Below are 14,871 nucleotides of genomic sequence, written 5' to 3' on the forward strand. Positions count from 1 at the left end.
TTATTAGTTAAGATTTTTTATAAAATCGGATTAAACCATCAGTCCATAAATCAGAAAACTAAGCAGCAACTATCCTGATGATGGCTGGAGTCATTTTCCCTCTGAATGATTTGCTTTAATTTGATTTAATTTATTTTTTATGGGTAACACTATTTCTTAACCTCAGGCCTATTTGTGCATATATTGAGTCAAAATCACAACAACACGAACAAACTAACCAACTAAGAAAGCCTGTGTTGTACAAGCTAAAATGACTGTTTTTGTCAATGGAGTCTGGTTCACAGCTGCAGACTGAAAATGAACCTACGAGTCGTTTAGACACCAAACTATGAACAAATAGTACAAACAAGGACACAACAAGTCACTTTGGCCTCATTGTGACACCATTTCTCACTACTTTCATCCATTTTTACAAACCAAACAATCAGTGAATTGATGGAGAAAATAATCAGCACATGAATCCAGAATGTAAAGTTTCATCTCCTCAGCTTCACTGCATCGCCCTGTTTTTAGATTCAGGTTAATATAATGAAGCATTTTTACAATAAAGAAACAAGTATTCAAACATGAACTAGAGAAGAAGATTCTGAACTCATTTGAAACGTCTTGACTTTGTGCTTCTGTTTATTTTTCATGAACTATCTCACATTAATAGAAAAACTTGCAGCCACGAGCTTCACTGGGAGCAAAGTCAGTTCTAAACTTCAGGAAAAACAAATATAATATCTGAAGTTTGTGGACATTTCTCATGATTTTATCTGAACTTTTACAGACAATCTTCCAGAGCACAAGTTCAGATCCCAACCAGCCGTCCAGAAGTCAAACGTCTTGAATGAATAATGATACAAAACACAGAAGAACCATCTGAGAGCAGCAGAGAAGCCAAGAAAAATATTTCACTCCAGTTTTCTTCTCCTCATGTGCTGTAAACTGTACGTGAACCATGTTTGCACACTTGTCACTCGCTCTGTGATCCCCCTCATCCTTCCCCCCCCCCTGGACCAGACCGATCAGCCTCTGTGGAGCTCAGGGAGAATCTCCGCTCACATATTCACAGACGGAGATGAACAGCTCAGTCGTGTCTCCTCCTCTGGCAGCTGAGAAAACAGGAGCATCGACAAACCAACCTCCTATCACACACACACACACACACACACACACACACACACACACACACACACACACACACGTGAGACGGGTGGAAACACGTTTTGATCTACGGGGAAACTGGAATGCAGAAACAAGATCCTGCTGCTATCAGACGCTCTTTAAACCCAACATTTTAAAACAACGTCCAACGGTATCGTCCGCAGCCTTGACGGATTTCAGCCAACACACACACACACACACACACACACACACACACACACTTTGAACTGAGACTAAAACAAAGTGAGCGTTTGATTTGTTTGACCCGAGCTGCTGCCAGCATCCCTGAACGAAACCACAGCTCCTATTTCACCACTAATCTGTAGTCTGAAAACGTTGGCAGGCTGACTGTGTACACACACTGCCCTCTGTGTGTGTGTGTGTGTGTGTGTGTGTGTGTGTGTGTGTGTGTGTGTGTGTGTGTGTGTGTGTGTGTCAGGGAGTTGTATCTGAATGCTAAAAGCTTGTGTCACTTCAGAGTTCGACCTGCTTGAAAGAGGCCACAGCGACACATCGACAGTCACCTGAAGCATCCGAAGCTGCATGTTATTCTACTCAGAGATAAAACATTCACAGAGACGTTCATTTTTCTCTCAGACGAGTGGAGAGAAAACGTCCAAAACACACATTTAGATATTTATTTTACTTCACTTTGTCTATTTGTGTCTGCAGATTTCTCCTAAATTCACATCTTTAAAGGTTCATTTCTCAAAATGAGTTTTTTTCCTGACACTGACTCAGTTTTATTCCTCTCTGTACTCTGAAGGTGTTTTTGTTCATAGATCATTCAGAGCCTGATGTATAGTTCGTTTCTTTCCTAAAACAATGGAGATTCTTTTTGGTTTTAATGGCTGTTGATTTATGGAGTGATTAAAAAAACAGAAATCCCAACTTTCCCAAGTAAAGTGAAACAAAACCTTTGAATCTGCTTCATTAAATGTTCAGATTCAGCAAACAGGGAAGTTTCATGGTTAGTGAACATGTTTCAGAAGAGCTTGGATGTAACTGACGCTCATTTATGTACAATTCACACTCCAGCCTTAGAAAGTTACTCTATCAGTAGAAAAATGATTCAGCTCAAAGTTAATAAATGATATGAATTAATTTATCTTATCTATTATCTATTTAGCTGTACATTTTATTTTATTTTGTTGTTGTATATACCTTATTTTATATTACTACTTGCTGGTGTGTTTTTCTTTAATGATACTGTGAATTTCAGTGACTGCTTCATGTAACTGCTGAGCATGTGACAATAAAGTCTTGACTCTTGAATGAATTTCAGCCTAGTGGTCAAACTTAAAAGATTCTCTGCAACACAAATCTTCTGCAAAAGAGACGGCTCTGAAACCTGAACCACTACGTAGAATATTACTGTGTCCAGGCTGTCGGCCATCTTTATCGCCCATAAGCTCCAGACTCTCTCCAAATGGGTGTTACAGCCACCATGTTTGAAATTCAGTGTTTATTACGCCCAAGCGTCCGGCCCCTCCACATCCCGACTTCTTACTTCCAACATTCACCATTAAGTCGTCTTGCAGAGCGTCGTGCACGACAGAAGTGTCACTGATTGAAAGTCGGGGCTGTAATCAGCGGCTGTAGCCGTGCCGAGCAGCGGTGAAACCAGGAAAACATGTTGACAGTAAACAGAAGTTACCAGAGCGCAGAGAGGAGAAAAGAAGGCTTCCAGTGTGGAAAAGGAAGAGATTCAAACGGGCAGAGATAATAACAGTGTGCTGTGAGCGTAGGTGAAGTGTCTCTTTGTAGCTCTACCTTATCTCCACACACACACACACACACACACACACAAGGCCAAGCACTTAACGTTAATTACACACACACACACACACAAACCCAGAGTTTGAGACAGCCCGGCTTGTGTTGGTCGTCTGCAGTTTAATGAGCTGTAATCTATTCAAAAGACCCTGAAGCAGTTTAACACACACACACACACACACACACACAGCTGATTACTACATCCCATTAAAGACTCCTCGGAGAAAAGCAACAGTCTCTTCTCTTAGTGTTTAAAGAAGAAGAACAGACCAAACTGACCACGACGGAGGAAAGACTCTGCAGTTTGACAACAAATGAAGATCAGAACACCACAAATTAATTCTTCATTTCTCCTAGAAGATGTCCAGAGCTGCAACTAGTCAGTCAGTCACTGTGCCGTCATATAAGACCAGGAGGAGAAACTGACCGGGATGAACAAACCAAATTTGAGCAAAAGTAGTACAAATAATGTACAGTATGTTCACTCGTGATCAGCTGGGAAGCAAAAATGCTGATTTCCCCTCTGAAACTCCACAGTTTGATCTGTGAAGACACCTGAAATTAGTTTTAAGAGCACGCTGCCTTAATACCTGCTTTTTTATTATACAGAGTTTGGTGCTGAGCAGCACACGAACACTTAATGATACTGCAGCTTTGTGTTTGTGGCACCGATGAACTGTGTGGGAGGTCTATGTTGGCCGTAGTGCTTCTGCCAGTGTGCTCAGGTGTGTGTGTGTGTGTGTGTGTGTGTGTGTGTGTGTGTGTGTGTGTGAACTACCAAAAGCCTGTTGGGGCAGCTCTCTCTCTCTCTCTCTCATGTGTGATTGGCTGTTGTCTGTTAAGCCAGACAACACTTTGATCCTCCCATTGCTCTCTGGAGATGGCACACACACACACACACTAGACCAATGGTACATCGACAGCAACAATCAGACACACATTCTTACTTCTGTTTACTTACTGTGTTTATTCAATGTAAAAATCTCTAAAAAGTACATTTTTTATGTCTTTTTTATGTCTAAATAAACTCAGCATCAGCGACGCTAAAAGCTGTGATGGTCTCCATTCAGACGTTAGCATGGAGCACCTTACGCTGTGCTGCGGCCCTTCACAGATGGTGCACAGCGGCGTTCGTGCTCAACGTGTCGTCCGCTGCAGTAATTCTCCAAAACACCAGGGGGTGAAAAAACAAATCCTTCTGCGTGGGTGGAAACCAACCAGTGTTTGCCAGAAGAAGATCACAAACCAAACATGGAGACAGCTCACAGCGGCCCGTCAGTTTGAAGAGCGACGTCCCACCATCAGAATCAGTCCACTGAATAAAGAACATGTGCAATGTGCAAAGCTAACTAGCTATCGTGTGTTACAAATGTAAAATTAGAACTATAGAGAAGAGCAGCAGTCCCTGTGGTCTCCAAGCGGCGGCCTCCATCTTGAAGTGCAGCAGGCATCACGTTACATCACTGAGGACACTGCAGTGAGAATAAAGCTAGCTTTATCCAGCAGGAGCGATATTTGTGGCGATACTCATCATTTACGTCACCCAAAAAGGAACAGAACCTGACAGAACCATGGTCAGATTAGCATTAGCACAGTTTGCATTGTGTCCTCGGCTTTGGTCTCCTCCAGCTGCTGAGGAGAACATCTGGCTCTAAATGTTGTCTGTCTTTCACGTCACGCAGAAGGAAGCCATCTGACTGTGTGCTGATGAGAAGAGAATGAGTTAAAGGAGCTCCAGCGTCGGTCAAAGGGGGTTAAATCTTCGACATAAAGCAGCTCCAGAGTTCATCACTGCAGCACGATGGCGGTGTGGTGAATTATTGAACAGCCGCTCAGCCTTTACAAATGGCTCCCACCTCCTGCTGGTGACCTCCAGCACCACAACCACCGCTCTCAGGAGGGGGGGGGGGCAGACAAGACGAGTCTCCGACAACCAGGACTGATGCTCAGCTCTCTTTCCTTTTCAGAATTTAGTCTCATTCAACCAGACAGGCGCCATGAAAACAAAGAAAAGAACAACGGCTCTTTATGTGATAAAATAAAAATCATGGGTCAGCAGCTGAGGGGAAATCCCTCCCTCCCTCCCTCCCTCCCTCCCTGCCTCCCTCCCTCCCTACGTGTCTCCACAGAGACCTGCACACAGCCCGAGTCCAGACCTGCAAAGGGAGCTCTGAATTATTCTTTCTCATGCCGCCTCAGACGGGTGGGGCCTCACAACTAATTAGGAGCAGTTTGTGCAGGAGATGAAAAGAACACACACACAGCCTCACCTGCTGGGCGCCCCTGGTTAATAATTCAAACACACCCTCTGGCTGACTCACACACATGCAGCAGGTACAGTCCTGTATTCCTGTGTGGGAACAATATGAAGAGGTGGCGCCACAAAGCCACACCGTCGTGACAAATAAAAGATTATTCCAATAGATGATTAGCAGGTAGGATGAGAGCGAGCTGAGACCAGGAGCATTACAGTCTGCTCTGATGCTGGATGGTCAGTCGGTCAGTCCACCGTTTCCCCCCCTCAGAGGTTTAAAGGCTCATACACACAGTTTCTTGTTGGCAGGTTTGTACTTTATTAAAAATACAACGTGTTGGCCCTCAGATCTTCATCAGGTGAAGCTGAGGAACAAAGAAGATTGTAGACAGATTCAGACGACACCTCGTCAGGTGAGGCTGAATACTGTTACGGAGGTAAAGTAAAGTGTGTGTGTGTGAGAGAAGGTGTGTTTGTATTCAAGCCAACTGGCAGAAAGGTGGGAGCTTATAATAAAAACCTCTAAACGGGCTCATGTAACATGGACAAACTTTGTAGAAACACATTCACACACTGGTTGACCCACCCACACCCACACTCTTTAGTCCTGGACCTGGTTTAGAATCAGCCTCCTAAATGACTTCTCAGTTCTTCTGTTTTATCGTCACCACTGTTTCTATCTGATGCTATAGTTTGGTATCTAATTTCCTCTGCAGTCCTGCTGTGTTTGAGAAGAACGGACACTTCGGTCAACCTCCCAGACCAGACTCCAGACCAGTTCTGACACACCGACGACCTGAGGCCTCTTTAAGCTCATTTTTAAGGCTGTTTTGGTCTTTTTAAAGGGAGATGTCACTGAACTTTAACATGAATTACATGTTGAAAAATAAATACTTTTTTGCTTCTAACTGCTGGAAACTGGTGGCAGTTTAAATGTTTTACAGTTTAAAAGTGCAAACACGTGAAGAATGAAGTTTCCAATTGTAAATAAGATTGTAAGTTTTTTTCTTTCATGGAAATTATTCAGGAAATAAACAACTTCTCATAAACTTAAAGCAGCCTAAAGTGGAGTAACAGTGAACATTTCCATATAGTTTGTGTCAAATCACATAATTCTTTCTGGTAAACTTCAAAGATGTTATTTGAAATTAAATTAAATTGATTTTTAAAATGTTCAAATATCTCAAAGTAATTTAGTATCATAATGTTTCATATAATAAAGTTTGGGATATTTATAATTTAACAGATATAATAATAAAAGAGCTTTTATGTCTAGTAGGAGTCACGTTAACATGAGCCTGTGGATATTTGACAACTCACACTTAAAGATTCACTTTAATTTATACATTAATCTTTAATGTCACAGATATTTCATGGTCTGCCCCTGAATCCTATGAATTATTGATCCTGGTGGTTTTGCTTTCATCTTTGATCCAGATCAGGCTTTAAAAATTAAACAGCAGGTCAAAGAAAGAAAGCTTCATAAAGGCGACGGTGCTCTCAGCTGTCTCCATGTTTACATGTGACCCAGTGAGTCTTTTAAGCTACGTCACAAATCTCCCAGAAGCCTCGGCTGGCGCCACCACGGAGGTCAGCTGGAGAATTACGTTTGACCAAATGATATCTGTGAGTGCGCCATAAATAATGTCTTAATAGGCACCAGGCTGGAAACAGAAAAAGAGAAAACACACTGTGGAAAAACACATTCAGCAGAGGAGCACAAGACAGGAAGTGGAAATGTGTTTTTGCTGCCAGAAACAGGTTACGTCTTATTTTATTTTGAAAAGCACAGAAAAGACCAGCTGCCTTTCCATGGACCCCAATCCTCTACTAATAATCAATCAGATCAAGCCTCAGATAACCACTTGGGCTCGACCTTTAAACCTCTGATAGTCCGTTCAAACGGAAAATATTAGTGTCCAATAACCACGTTAACACTTATTCCAACAGTTTGTCTCCAGTCTGTCTTTGTGAAATCATCTTCTTCTTCTTCTGTTATATTTCCGGTAGATCAGACCAAGATCGCAGGACGTGTTTTAACACCGATACGACCTAGTGGCCAGACTGTGTAACTACATCTTCAATGGCTTTAAAAGAAGTGGCTGTAAAGTCGTGGACTCGTTTCTCTGCCAGGATTTAAACCTTTCAGCTTATAAAGATTCAGAGGATCGTAGGAGAGCTGCACCACCGAATCATTTCATCCCCGTTTTAGTCAGCTCGGGTTATTATACATCCATCAGTCAGATGCTTCACAGCCTGGAGCACGTAAACGCACATCTAATGGGATCCCTTCATTCAGCCTCCATGTAAACTCTAAAGGAAACAACACAAAACACACAAACGTCACAGCAGCTAGTCTGAGTGTTTCCAGGAGAATCAACATGTGCTCGACAGACGCTCAGACATGCCGGCGTCTTCTGTAGAAACAGCTCGGCGTGTTTTTACGTGTGAGCGTCGAGCCTCCATCTGACCTTGATGAAACTATCCACTAAAAACGCTGGCATGTGTGGACACTGCAGATATGACATCACTCACCTGCGACTGAGATGATATCATTAAATGACGAGCTGCCAAAGAAGGCCATCTGTGAGCTGCCGAGGAGTCGACCTCACCAACACACACACACACACACACACACACACACACACACTCAGCTGCAGCAGCATCCACAGGGAGAAACCAATCGGCAAAAGCTGCGTGTCACATTTACAATTATCAAAATGAAATCCAAATGTTCAATCACTTCCTGTCCGACGGAGGATTTGAGAATTTCTCACTCCCCCTTTTGAGATTCTCTTTTTCCAGACAGAGTGGAAGAAGGTGAAACTCTAAGAAGCTACAGGAGAGGAGAAGGAGTGATGCTGGGTAAGCCTTCACAGCACGGTGATCTGGTCGGTCGGCTTCGCTTTAACGCTAGAAATCAAACCCGGAGCTCCACTGGAGGCGAACCGAGACCTGCGATGTCAAGAGGTTTACAGAGAGCTCGGCGTGAAAGCACCTGTTTACACGTTTCATGTTTCAACCAGTCAGCTTTTCCCAGAGTCGTGTGGAAGAACTTGACTGGCCACAGAGGCCTGATCTCAGCCAACACCTTTGGGGTGAACCGGAACGATCACAGACCTCAGAACAGGCTGATACATCAAACACACATAAAAATAGTACCTTTATAAGAGCAGCCCCAAAAAACACTGCTGTGGAGACTTAATGCAAAACTTGGCGGACTAAAACAAAACCAAGTGACACCTCTAAACACAGCAGTCGGCTCCGGGGACGGGCGGCCTGGGAGCCGAGCGGTCTGCTGCTGGAGGGTAAAACTACAGACGAGGACCACACCTCTCCCTGTGGCGTGGCCGGTGAGGCCGCACAGCCTTCAGACACTATCAGAGCCAAGCTCCAGCGATGACGACGGTTTGTAAAAAGCCTCATCGGAGCCGATTAATAGATCGACCTCTGCACCTCACTAATGCTTGTGTCTGAATGGGAGTAAATCCCTGCAGCCGCGTTCCAAAATGTGGTGGAAAAGCTGAAACCAGGAGAGTGGAGGCAGATTAACGCCCACTGATTTGGAACGAGATGTTTGAATGACTTCTGGTTTTATGGCTCAGTTGTAAAGAGGTCATGGTTGCTGTTGTAGTCGCAGCTCAATGTGATGCTGGTATTTGTCTTTGCTGGGAGCTGGAGACTGCTGGACGTCACCTGAAGAGGAGCAGAGGGAGTTTTTAAATCCTGCAGCTTCCTCTCAGCTCCGTACGCTGCAGCTCTGCTCACGGCTGAACAACAATATGTTGGGACCGAAAACAACATCTGGCCTTTAAAGCCTTTAGTGGCTCAGAAGCTGATGCGACGCAGCCGCTCTGTGACCAGGCTGGAGGTATGAAGGGTCCACTCCAGTTTACTGACGCTAACACGCAGTCTCAGAGCAGATGGATCAAAAAAAAAACCTCTCATCTGGACGTCAGAATCAAACTTTCCAGATGCTGTTTGATGAAACAGGAGGACGTTTGAAGGTGAAACACAAAACAGACATGTTCATAAGAATGGGGCTCTGACTATCATTCAGTTTCATGAAATGCTAAATGGGCGGACACACACACACACACACACACACACTCACACACCAGTTAAGAGGTTAGTGTTGTTTTTGAAAGGCCTGTGACGACATTGGCAAAGTACAGTTTTCTGGTCCGTGCCACACTTTTACACCCAAACCTCCTGTTCAGAATCCCTCCGTTCTGTTTAACCTTCCCTCTCCTCCACGTTCACACCGTGTGGAGGAACGCCAAGGGATGTCGAAATGACAAAAGAGTAAAAGTGAAGAGTGTGATTTGTGGCGTACAGCCCTGTCTGGACAAGAGGAGATCAAACCTGCTCCACCTCCTCCTGAGCCCTTCATCGATTAAAAACTGCTCATCTGATTAAACATTTGGATCCATTAAGGTTTCCAGCAGCCCGAGCTGACTCACTCAGACTGCTTGCTTTGTTTCACCAGCAGACGAGACAACAAGTCGTCTCATGTTTTTATTTGTGCTTGTAAATATCAAATTTAATATCAACCGATTCATTTCTTGTTGATTATAAGAAAATGAAATTTAATTGAGTAAAACTGACTCAACCTGCTTCGGATACACAGTCACACCATGAAAAGGATGGTTGTTGTCTCTGAGTTTTCCCAGCAGCCCTTAAACACATCGTCAGAGTGTTGCCTCTAACCCCCCGTCTCTCCTCTTCATCGTCTCCTCTCAGCCTCACCTTTCCTTCCTCCTTTCCTTCCTTCCTTCCTCCCTTCCTTGCTTTTCTCATCCACCTTCTACAAAATGTCTCCTCTTCTCTCCTTTCTCTTTCCATCTCCTTATTTACTCCCTTCCTTCCTCATTCCTTCCATCATGTCTTTCCTTCCTTCCTTCCCCCCCCTCCTCCCATGACCTCACCTCCTCTTCCTCCCATCTTCATCGCTCTGCTCCTCTCCTTCCTTCAAACAAAATCAGCTCTTTCCCCTCTCACACCCGTCCGGCCCTTCCCTTTCGCTTTCCATCTCACCTCCTCCTCACCCACATCTCCCCCTTCCTCCCCCTTCCTCCCCCTTCCTCCACTGTCCCACCCAGTTACCAGGTGTTGACATATTGACGCGACCTCTGCCAAAGCGTCGGCGCTCACCGGCCCTTTAAGGACGAAATCCTCCCCGGCAGCAGGTTGCTATGGTAACCATGGACCACCACACACACACACACACACACACACACACACACAATTACAGGTAGAGAGAGGACACCCGCTGCGTCTTATCTCAGCGTGTGTGTGTGTGTGTGTGTGTGTGTGTGTGTGTGATACGATAAGATGATGATCGTCCACTTTACAAACTGTCAGCGCTCAGAAACTGTAAATACAATCAGGGCTGAAACCACCTGCAGCCTTTTGTGTCTCTTACTCTCACGTCCAACATGAGCGACCAACTGATCTGCGTCACCGATGAACCATTTCATCTGCTGAAAGTTTAAACTGACGACAACATGAATGAATGAAACCTCTATGGAAGCTCTTCCTGCCACTTGACAGCAATTATGAGAAACCTGCTCAGAATAATGGGAACATACGTCATAAATAAATATGAGAAAAAAACAATAATAACATTTTTATTTTAAGTCAGCTTGTATCGACTTTCTTTTACTTGGGTTTTGTTTTGTTTATCTAAAATTGAAGAGGTTGATTTCAAAGTGTTTTCTGTGAGAAAACTGTGGAACAACTGTGGTCACTCACTCATAATAACACATCCTACAATAATAGGTAATAATCAATATGCAAATAAACCGAGGACAGAAATACTTCGCAGCAACTTTCTACAATATCCCACATGGCGAAAGAGACTCTCCTCTTCATGCAGATTTTTCACATTAAGAGTCTTCCAGCCCTCCCTTTGCTGGGAGGCTTTTAATTTGAAAAACATACTGGCAAAGACGGGAAATATCTGAAGAATGACAACAGACTTGTTTGTGAGATAAGATGAGATAAGATAAGATAAGATAAGATGAGATAAGATAAGATAAGATAAGATAAGATAAGATAAGATAAGATAAGATAAGATAAGATAAGATAAGATAAGATAAGATAAGATAAGATAAGATAACATTTCTTGTGCTCTCCCTGAATCCTGCACTGATTTCCATCTCGTTGCCATGAGCACTAGCAGCAGCCGGCTGGACACGACAGCCAAGAGCCTCCCTCCCGTCTCCGGCCTCCATCCCTCCATCCATCTTTCACATCATCTCCCCCCGTCGCCATCTGCCCTCCATCTTTCTCCTCTACCTGCTCTTCCTCCTCCCCCCATCCTCCTCTGTTTTTAACTCCTTCTAATCTTCCATTTTATCAGTTTTGGCCAAACATTTTTTAAATCACACCCACTTTCTCCCCATTTCCAACACCACTTCCATCTGTTTCTCACTTCTCACCCCTCCTCCATCCCTCCACCTTCCCATGCACTAGAAATGCAATGTATGAGGATGAGGAGGCTGATAGGAGTTCCCCCTTCATTTAAATAATCCAACACATCCATCAGAGCAGACTGACTGTCCACAGGTCGACCTTTAGGCCTGGACGAGCTCAGAGGAAGTCGGGGACGTTCAGGTGTGGCTCCACAAACCACTAATTATCCTCACAGTGGCTGAAAGAGACCAATAATTCAACACACTGCAGGTGTAACAGCTAGTACACACACACACACACACACACACACACACACACACACACACACACACACACACACACACACACACACACACACACACACACACACACACACACACACACACACACACACACACACACACACACACAGTCAATTACAGAGCGGCTGTGACCCAGAGCCCTAGAATCATCGCGGCATTGACTGATTGTTTCCTCGGCTACTGTTGTCATTGTGACAACGAGTCGCCTCGACAGGCAGGAAGTTGGCCCACATCCCACTGTGGACACACACACACACACACACACACACACACAGTTTCCCAAAACAAAGTACAGAGAATCCATGAAAAAATGGAAATATGGACAAAGGCTGCCAGTGAGATAAAAACATGAAACACAGAAAGAGTCAACACACACACACACACACACACACACACACACACACACACACACACACACACACACACACACACACAACCAAACCGAGCTGCCCATCACGGCTTCATTCAATCAATCCAGGAAGCGACATGTATTGATGTTCCAGTCTGGCGATGGGGAAGACGGCCCCCACTGATCATTAGTCAATGGTGGAAAAGTACAAATCCATGAAAAACGTGCAGGCTGCCTCCCCACAGTCACAACACAGACCTCTGGAGTCCAGCGTTAGTCTGAGCGTTCACACCGACATCAGAGAGACCAGGCCGTCTCCGAAAGGCTTCTCCAACAGGTCACACTGGCTTTAGATACGTGTCACTTCCTGTGGGCGTGGCCACCAGTACATCAGTAGATATAAGTCAAACTTTGTCTCTGTGTTCATTTAAAGTTGTGAATTTAGTTTAGTTTACTTCATTTGCTACATTACTTGTAAGGGACGCTGTCTATTAATGCCAAAAAGTTGTGACAGCACAATAAATCCAAAAAGAATAATTGTAAAATCCACACTGCTTCCATGACCACTCAGTAACCATGTGACTTTAAGGACACAAACCCTTCTTCAGCACATATTAACAACAGTTTCATCCATAATCCTCCACTGCAGGTGAAATTAAGATCATTGTTTTTCAACATTTTGGGTTTGAGGAGAAAATAATTTCAGCCTACGTGTCGATGCCACACGAGACGGCACCTATTCAACCCAATAAGAACATCTCTCATGAAAAAGAAGTTTATAGCTTCCAGGTGTGGTTCTGGGTTCTGGAGCCCACTGAACATCACGTGAATGTCCTGTACCACAGCGGTGACACCATTCAGACTTTTCCAGACACCAAAAAAGATTTACAAAGATTAAACCCCCTCATGGGCTTAAAAATATACAACATGGCAGAAAAGCTGCAGCAGGAACATCCAGTGGCACCTGGACACACTGGAAGTAAGGATGAGCAGCGGCAGAATTCAGGTCTTATAATACATCCATAAAAGAACAATTCATTCAGGTTCACTTCACAACATGAAGCTTCCTTCATGTGCTCGCACTCCTCTGTCAGTCTGATACGACCTGTCGGCTCCCTGAGCTCATGACGTGACTCTGATGTCGATCGAGGCTCAGAAATGAGTGCAGTGAGCAGCTCCAAGCCTCCATCAGCTATCATCCATCATCACATCAGCTATCATCCATCACCACATCAGCACAAGTCCAACGATCGCCATCATTTATTCATCTTCGTCAGTAAAAACCACAAACGCAGCAGCAAACGTCCACACAGACACACACGGACGGACACGTTGACATGTACCTCTGCTGTTGGTTGCGAGGTCGGCCACTTTCTGAAAGGCATCCAGGAAGGCTGCTACCGCGACAACCGTCGTCCTGGGAGACACAACAGAGGAAGGCTTGGATGAGGAAGAGATATCTGATGAATCAATCGCTCACGTCATTAAAGTTATACCCTACTGAATGTTTCCTCTCATCTCGCCCTGACCACAGTCATCTAACGTCTCACATCTATCTTCATCTCCACACGTGTTTCTAAACCCTCACGTAAATATATTTTACAGGCAGATTTCAAGTCACTGCTAGCTGATGTTTTATGTCAAACTAAACTGAAATCAAGGACCGGCTGCTTGGTTCCTTTCCTCTATGAACAGAGCAGCACAATAAAACCCCTAATAACCTCATCCTGTCTGCTGCTGGTCTTATCTAAGCACAACTACAGACGTACTTTAAAGTCCAATTCAAATACTGGTCATGGAAATAAAACAAGCCAAGTGTCCTTTGAGAAGATTTAGTTTAAGATAAATAAATACTCTGTCTTCCTTTTATTTCAATCCAGACGCTGCTTCAGGGAGATTGACTGGATTAATAATAGCTTCTGTTATGTTTACATGATTACATAACATTAGCTGAGTGTAGTTTAGTTAGTTAGTTAGTTAGTTAGTTAATGCTCGTCTAGTCACTAGTCACATCTGCATATGAAGCTCCGGTCCGTTTCAAATCTAGCATGACTCTAACGTAACTTGCAGGCTAATAAATTATTGAATTAACACACAAATCAAATGAAAAGTACGTTGAAAACAGATAAACCAGTGCTGCACGGGGACGTAGTGACTCGTCCTTCTGTTTGAGTTTCCTTGCTGAAAGCTAGTAAATGTAGAGATCAGGTTAAGACACGGCGGTACGGTGGTGTCAATCCTCAGACTTTAGCTGCCTAACGTGTGGTGCGGCACCATGATGTGAGGCGCTGCGGCGAGGAAGAGGACGAAGGATGCAGTCAGAGTGTTTGTAATCAGCTGTGACCTCTGCTGACCTCTGGCCCGGTGCAGAGTCTCTGGAGGCCTCTGCTGATCCATCTCACTGATAATGACTTTATGGTGGCATCATTAATCTCTGCCACCCACAGAAGGTTAATTGAGTTGTGCACGTGTGTGTGTGTGTGTGTGTGTGTGTGTGTGTGTGTGTAGTTTGTGGTTGTGTGAAGGTGGATGTTGGTGGGCGGTAAATGACTTGAAGGGGTGAGTGTGTGTTTATGAATAAGTGTGGAGGTACTGTCCACAAAGAGCTAATGTTGAAAAGTGTG

General features: G+C 44.2%; 1 protein-coding gene across 1 annotated transcript in view; it reads right to left on the reverse strand.

The window, feature by feature from the left end:
• Positions 1-14,871, reverse strand: part of LOC139215154 (protein MTSS 1-like) — a 46,747-nt gene that overhangs the window by 22,592 nt on the left and 9,284 nt on the right. The window contains exon 3 of the mRNA XM_070846024.1: positions 13,591-13,664. Coding sequence (XP_070702125.1) covers positions 13,591-13,664 — 74 coding nt within the window. The remainder of the gene's footprint in view (positions 1-13,590; positions 13,665-14,871) is intronic.

The sequence above is a fragment of the Pempheris klunzingeri genome, chromosome 16 (genome assembly GCF_042242105.1).
Source record: "Pempheris klunzingeri isolate RE-2024b chromosome 16, fPemKlu1.hap1, whole genome shotgun sequence".
Taxonomy (NCBI): Eukaryota; Metazoa; Chordata; class Actinopteri; order Acropomatiformes; family Pempheridae; genus Pempheris; species Pempheris klunzingeri.